At 33.5% G+C, this 8,357-nt stretch overlaps 1 protein-coding gene across 1 annotated transcript; it reads right to left on the bottom strand.

Moving 5' to 3' along the window:
- Positions 1-6,534: 6,534 nt before the first annotated feature.
- Positions 6,535-8,067, bottom strand: LOC107866435 (transcription repressor OFP12). The gene has a single exon (XM_016712502.2). It carries the CDS (start codon positions 7,891-7,893, stop codon positions 7,198-7,200), a length of 696 nt encoding a protein of 231 aa, XP_016567988.1. The 5' UTR covers positions 7,894-8,067; the 3' UTR covers positions 6,535-7,197.
- Positions 8,068-8,357: the final 290 nt, after the last annotated feature.

The following is an 8,357-nucleotide window of genomic DNA, read 5'->3' as shown; positions in this document are numbered from 1 at the left end:
AGTGGTTTTCAAAACAGAATATACATTACATATTGTCTAGTGCATTTGAACAAAACAAAAATATTAAATACAATGCCAATCATATTATCCTACATTAAGGCTACATGTTGTTCTCTTATGTCCTGACCTTTTGCACTTGGAGGATTTATTTCTTTTCTTGTACCTTGAAGGCTCCAACACACCCTTAATGCGTTTCACCTTCCTCCTTCCGAGTTTGAAATTGAAATAGAGTGGAAGAACTTGCATTTCTAGATACTCTAGCGCCACACTCCACTCCTACTCCAGTGGTGCTGTACAAATAGGTTCCAAGTATGCAAGGAGGTATGATTCTTTTGAATATATTTGCGAAGAGTAGTTGTAAATGCTAGTGCCGTATTTGTTGCCGTGCTTCAAATGCAACGCTGTCATTTCATGAGCGCATGATAATTTCACCAAGTCATACTTTCTGCAAGAACATGACCGTCTCGAAAGATTAACTTTGGTGGAACGACCGTAACCAAGCATGGTGAATTCGTCGGTGCTTCTATTTATGTTGTTCACATATAATTTATCACCCTTGGTCATGTTTTCCCTCAAGATCGTCTCGGCTATGGGAACGAAGGTTGTCTTTGAATTGTCCACCTCCATATACCTCTTCCTAAATATTTCTCCAAACCTATGTGCAATTAAATTGAAAATGGCCGCAACTGGATACTCTCTTTCGTTGTGCAACATTGAGTTGAGCGACTCAGCGATGTTTGAGGTCATGACGTTGAAACAATTATCTGAAAAGTGAGCCCGGCTTCACTTTTCAAATCCAACTTCATGCTCGAGGCAAGCTTCTGCGTTGGGGCATCTTTCTTTAAGAGCGTTGAAGTAGTCATTAAATTCTTCTAATGTGTACGCCTTGACCGCATGGTAGTACAAATAGAGAGAATCGAAACAATGGTGATTTGTTCAGAGATTTTCACTGAGATGCCTCATACAAATACCGTGATGCGCAAACGGATAATGCCTTGCGAGGCCATTGGCTATGCTTACGTGTCTGTCGGAGATAACGCACAGATCTGGTTCGTCGACGACAAAGGCTTTAAGCTTCTCAAAAAGGAAGCCCCACGATGCATCCTTCTCCTTATCCACCTCACAATATTCTAGGGAATAGATTTGATTCTGTGTATTTTGAGCGACGGCGGACAACAGCACGCCTTCGTACTTTCCGTACAAATACGTGCCATCAACGAAAACAATCTTTCTCATGTGTGCATATCCACGGATGGAAGTCCCAAGCGCCATAAAGTAGTAAATAAACCTGTCGGACTCCTCATCGACCATGAGAGAATTAATAGACCCGGGGTTGAGGCTATTGAAAATATATGAAAATACGGGAAGCACTGCATATCCGTGCTTGGACGTACCTCAAACTATGTTCTTCGCAATGAAGCCTGCCATCCAATACTTCCAATAGCCCGGCCTGCAATGTAGCTCCCTAAATCAAATCCTCTCGATCTCTTTCGAGCTTGGACCTTTGTTGTCGATGAAAAAGTTCAAAATAAGTGAGGCAATGACCTCCACGATGACATTCTTGTGCTTTCCCGTGACATGATCAACGCCACAAGTATTCTCTCCCATGTACTTGTGGACCTGAAACCAACCCGATTCTCCGATAGCACATGCGCGCACCATCCACCGACAAGTAGGGTCTACGCACCTCACCCTCAAGTATTTTTATTACAACTCTTCACCATTGTGTAATTGAACGACATTTTCACCAACGTTTGCTTCAACAAAAGATTCAACATTTTCTTATCCTTGAATGTTTTTCCTACAAAAAGATTGGTGCCGTCTGAGAATGAGTGGCTTCTTTGTAGTTCGAGCTGCCCGTCCTCACCTCCTCCACACTCTTCTTCTTCATAATCTTTACTATTATCCCATTCATCATCACCTATGCTATCGTATTCCGTTAACGTATCATCTACAGTCGGGGGTGGGGGTGAGGGTGGGGTTGATGTGGAAGCTTCTTTCCAGAACCTTTCAACAATTTTAACCCGCAATATAGGTCTGGAGTTATCAGAATCAACCCAAAGCATATATAATTCTACATGTGTATCATTCCTTATGAATGTTGGATGGATTTTCCCCCTCTCGTTCATCAAGTAACTAATTACCACCTTACTTTGATCACAACTTAATTCACCTCTCTCCATTACGCTTTTAACCATATCGGAGTATGAACCGTTGCGAGGAAGGGCAATGGACACTGTATTCTTAGACGCGGTTTTCCAAATCCAACATTTAGGAGTCTCCTCCCATTTACCAGAAAATATACCACCAACAACCACGTAATCTATAATAGACATACTATACCTCGATAATAGTATTCAATAGACCTGAATTGTGGTTTATACGCCTATACTTAATAGACTGAGGTCGTCTTCTTCCAAGCTGTTGGCCGTACAGTGCACGATCGACCCTTTTCCGACAACCACCGGAATAATCCGACGAATTTCAGCTTACAAACAACCTAACGAGTGTTGGAATGTTGCTATTGAGCCAAGAATCGATTTCAAAATGTGGGACTAATTTTTGAGCTTTTCATATGAAAATGGAAGAAAAATTGTAGCTAAAAATAAGCGAAAATGGCTTATAACAATGGAGATAATGTCACTTTCCGATGGATGCCGAAAAATTCGATGAAAAATGGCCGAAAATGGTTGAAAATTTGAGAAAATGGCGCCAAAATTGGGTGGTTGCTATTGGATTGGTTGAGAAGCTTTGGAATTTTTTTAAATTATTTATCCAATATTTATATTTTTGAAGATGGACTAAAGTATAGTTTTAACAAAATTGGGATTGAAATGAAAAAATGAGCTAAAGTGTAGATTTTGTAAGTTGAGTGCTAGGGTTACATTTTATTTTTGTGGTTCCATAAAAGTGTCTATTTTCTCAATTAAAAAAATTTAGTGTCTAAATGTCCAAAAAGATTTGGGAAGTGGCCTTTTAGCCAACTCCCCCATTTTACTTGGTCCATACTGATGTGACATTCTCTTCAAAAATATTATTTTACTAAATTTAACTTTGCTAATTATTTTATGAGAATCTAAATCTTGTGTATTTATTTAATGATAAGAATATGTTTGGAAGAAAACAATATATTTCTCTTGATTTATTATAATGAATAAGTAAAAAAAATAATTCTATATTTCGTATAAGGATCAAGTGAAATAAAATGGATCGGAGGAAGTATTATGACCCTAAAAGTTTTTTGGTTATGCCAGTTAAACTATTGATTATTTAATGTGTATATTATTATTTAAGTGTATGATAATCTTATCAAATAACGCTAACACACTTTTATATTTTCAACACGCTCCTCATGTGCAGGTCTTATACTTTCTTTAATAGGTAAAAAATATAAAAAAATCTTTTCAATAATGAGCTACAGTAAGATTTAATCTGATGATTTTTATCTAATCTAATATCATACTAAAGAGCTATTAATTAATTGTATTCTCTTACGTATACTTAAAATAGAGTTGAAATCCCTCTGGCATTTGTTGTAACTATCATCTCTTTGGGGTTTCTCTTATTAAGAAAAGCAAATTTTTATTAACTTCAAAGGATTATGTAAATATATGATAGGTAAAAAGAATTGGGTCAAGGACAAAATCAAGATTCCTTGATATTTTTTTTGAACTTACAAATAATCAACTTTACACAACATAATTGGGCCAACTTGTCAATACTGTGTTGTTCCCAATCTATGCATGTTGTCATCAACTTCATCAAATTTTGACTTTATTTGGCTCTCTTTAAATTAAATTTAGTTTATAAGCTCTAATTATTTAATTTGCTTATTGCTCATAAGTTTAGCAAAAAGTTCCCAGTCAAATTTGTCCACATTTAAGCTCATCTTTCAAGTCGAAAAAAATACTCACACCACCATTTCTTTTTATTTGCTTCCTTTGTTTTTCATAAGTCAATTTGACTAAGTTTCAAAGTAAAATTAGGTTAGATAATTAATTTCTTAAAATTAAAATTTAAATATTCAAAAACTATATGAAAAATACTATAAATTACGACTTTTCTTTTTTTAATTTAATTAATAAATACATCTAAAAACATTAGTCAAAATTTGTATCCTTTGATTCTAAAAAAGAAAAGAGATCGAGCAAATAAAAAGAATGGTGTAAGGAAAAAAAACTGTTTAGGGAACTTATTTTGTGGCATGCAAATCCCACAAAAACAACAAAATATTATAAATAATGCACGTTTAATATGCCTAAATAAAGTTGTTCGAAAGTGGTTATATGTTGTCATTTACTTACCTAAAGCCATTTATATTAATAAATAAGTGTAATTATATGACAGAAAGTTTCCTAATTAATATTTTCATTACTGATAGGGATAGTTCTTAATCTCCTTGGATACCCTTTTTCCTGATGCCACCAAGCTCATAATCTAGCTAATTTAACGTCTTAATTATGTAGTTCTGTGCGTTTTACACGTAATCAGGTCATTTATTAGGTAATTATAATTAAATCTCTATAATAAACATTAACAGATGACATATGGTAAAGATGACAAAACTACATTAATAATTTTAAGAAAATTTACACTATTTTCGAATATACCTGAAATCCTTGTTATATATAGTCAATTGTTCATGACAATAATTGTGATTATTTTCGTATAGAACTGAAATCATATGAAACTAAAAGATAATGTTTTGCCTTTTATTTAATTTGATTGATTGATATGAAGAGTATATATAGAATACAAATTCAATGACTCAATTAGTACGATACACTTTGTATTTTAGTATGTTGAAAAAGCATGATACATTTTTGAACTCACAAATAATCAACTTTACACTTCTAACTTTGTCGTGAATGGGAGTTTTTTTTTTTATAACAACACAAATATATTATGACATATTTGTAGTTACTTTTTTCTTCTCAACACATCACCTATTTACTTGCTTATTTCAGCAAAATAATTGTCGATTTAGTTAGGTCCAGACGTAAACTTAAATAATTGTCCTGGATTGTCACCCTTAAGCTTGGCTAGAAGGAATAATTAATTAATTTCCTAAGATGATAAGACTTGATTAATTAATTATTTAGCTAACATATACTACTAGCTAGGCTTTGGATACCATAATATTGTAGAAAGTTGGTGGTTCATTCTCTAATGCTAAATACTCATTTTATGCCCAAAATCACGCACCTTATTCATTTATTTTATTGGCACCTTATAATAAAACCATGATATGATGATACAGAAGCAAAATTGTTTGATGGGTTTTGTTTGCTTGTTGTTGAATTGTTTGGCTTGTTTTAATTATCAAGATTCTTTAAAAAGAAACAAAAATAAAAGGGTAAAGAAAATCTATCCTTCGCACTCCCACCTCCTTTGTTTTCTCTCTTTTTTATTAAGAGTTAGTGGATAGTGGATAATTAATGACAGTCCATCAAATCAAGTAGTTTGTATAAAAATAGATCTGAATTAACTTTTTAATTTTGCAATTTAAAGGGAATATATTTTTCGTCAAAAAAAAATAAAAAATGAGGCATATGTACATGTATTGCTAAACAAATATTGTATATCTCCTTCGTCGGAAAATGGTAAATAGGTTGAGCGGCAAAGATATAAATATACTATTTACTACAACAGGTAAAAGTCACCTGACGGTGTAAAAAAAAATTAAACCGACGATGCACCAAACTTAAACTCTAAGACATATATCTAATTCAAAATTGAGGGGTATATTTACCTCTTTTCCCTTAGAAGAATAAGGATGGAAATAAAGATAGCATGTATTAAAGAAAAGGATTCACATATATTTCTTTTTCTTTTCACTCAAAAGATATTGAGTTATATATCACCATCACCAATATTGTCTAAATCATTTTCATAATCTTTTAATTAGATTATGCAAAACTGACTCGCGATGGTACGGTATAATTGACCACTTTGCATGGAAACCCCAAAAAAGGGCAATAACAATGATTTTTTTTTCCGCATTCGCCCATTTGATCTTCGATATTCATATTGAAATTCAACTAATTTGAATTCGTGGCACCTAGAACCCATTAGGGAGAAACGTTCCCTACTAATGATATTTTTCCACACCCAGAGTTCGAAATTGAAATTTCTAATTAAGGGGAATAACCTCATCCGCTTTACCATATCCAGTAATGGTAATAACACTGATAGCTAGATATTCTTATAATTATTTTTTTCTGGCAAACTAGAAGTCCAGTAGCTAGCAGTACTTGGTTAGTAGCTCTGTAGATGACAAATGAAACCCAGAAATTGCTTGTGACTATCTGTACTAAAAAAGCTAAACAATTCCAAAAAATTGTATGGACCACAAAACAATATTTAGGACAACATAAGAAGCTGTTGTTTTGTCCATTCACTTTCTCCAAACACAATAAATATTTTTCTGCATAATTTAATTAACAACCAATTAAAATAAAAAAAATTAAGAATCCATATAACATTTCCCAATATGATTCAAAACATTCACTGAAACGAGGAAAAAAAAACATTCTTTACTGCAACATTATTTTTTATTTTTACAACATGGTGCTAATATAAGACGTTAGAAAAATTACATGCATCGAGACACTAATATTAACGTCCCATGCTTTCCTTGGTTTTCTTATAGATTTTGATTTTTGCCAACTAATTTGTCTTCTTAGAACAAAACATGTCAAACTTTGTCACACCAAAGACAAAGCCATTCAAGAAAAATACACAAAACTAAATCTAACTTTGAAAACATATTAGGAAGTTAAAAAGAAACTTAAAAAAGAAAAGTTAAACCAACCAATGAAGATAATGATTTGATAGAAGGACGGAGCTAGAGTTTTAGTTACTGCAGAATCCTATAGTTTAGCTTCGCACAATTACATCCAGTACTCTATTTCTATTAAGAAGTCCACTTAATATGTATAAATAATTCACGAATAACACCGTAAACTAACTCAAAATTCTGGAGCCGCTTCTGAATATCTATACCATATTGTTGTTGATCATGGTCGTTACTCGATGCTTATTATCCAGATACCATCATCCTTCTTTCTCCCATAAAAAAGAAAAGAAAATACAAGACATTTTGATCATATAGAATAACTCGATGAATTTAGTCGATATAATCATCATACCGTAGCTAATAAATACCAACAAATCAAAGCCATCAAACTTTACTGTTCACGACCTAGCTGTACCTTCCGTCTTTTTCCCCTCCTCCAAGGACACAAGAGAAACAACAAGATCCGAAAAAGCACCAATAATATACTTATGAGTATGTTTAGGATTAAGGTTCAAATAACATAGTACTAACTCATGCAAAAACTCCCAATTATCTTTCACGTCTTTCAACTCATGAGCTTCCACCATTTCTTGCATTGACCTTCGAAAATCCGAATACGGATCAGGTGAGTACCTCTGAACAGCAACACCACCATTGACAACTTTGGTATTTTCCGGCGAAAGACTCGTCGTTGTTGCTGGAAAATCAACTATGGAGTTGGAGTTACCAGGAGACGAGAAGAAGAATCTTTGAGAAGCGAAGATATTTGAGAAATCTGGAATGTTATTGGAATCGGAGTGATCAGAGTAATCAGAGTCATCGAAAGAAGAGAATATATAGTTATGATTATCTGTTTCTTCTTCTTCTTCTTCTGCTTCTGTTGTTGTTGTGGAGGAATTAGTGAGAGATTTAGAAGCAGTGGTGGAATCAGAAGGAATTATGTTGAATACAGAGTTGAAGTTTTTGAAAGTATTTTCTTCGTCTGTTATTTTTTCTTCTTCATGTGTTTCGTCCAAAGGGAGAGAGAGAAGTGTGGGAAGACATTTGAAGTTTGGGAAGCAATGGTAGAATTTCTTTTGTAGAATTTTTGGCATTTCTTTTGGTGGTTAGACACTTTAATTTGTAAATGGTGGTGCTGATGACGACGCTGCTGGTTTATGGTGGCGCCGCCGTCCTGGGTGGGGGAGGATAGGGGATGGGAGAAGGAGAAGAAGAAGAAAATAGGAGTAATGAGATAGATTTTGATTAAAGGATACATGCATTAACTGCTTTTATATAATGTTAATTACTCCCTCCGTTTCATACTAGTTGATGCCTATTGACTTGGCACATCGATTAAGAAAATATTAATTAAGAAATTTATTTTATCAAATTAGCCTTATTAATTATGCTTTAAAAATATAAATTTAAGTAAATACACTTTGTTTAATCACTTAATGTCAAGGATAACACTGAAAAAAATATAATAAAATACTCTTGATTTCGTCAAATGGACAACTAAATTGAAATAAATATTTTTAACTAAAACAAAACGGAGGGACTACAATTCATCACCTAT

The sequence above is a fragment of the Capsicum annuum genome, chromosome 3, assembly GCF_002878395.1.
Source record: "Capsicum annuum cultivar UCD-10X-F1 chromosome 3, UCD10Xv1.1, whole genome shotgun sequence".
NCBI classification, from domain to species: domain Eukaryota; kingdom Viridiplantae; phylum Streptophyta; class Magnoliopsida; order Solanales; family Solanaceae; genus Capsicum; species Capsicum annuum.
This window is presented reverse-complemented; position numbering and strand designations above follow the sequence as displayed.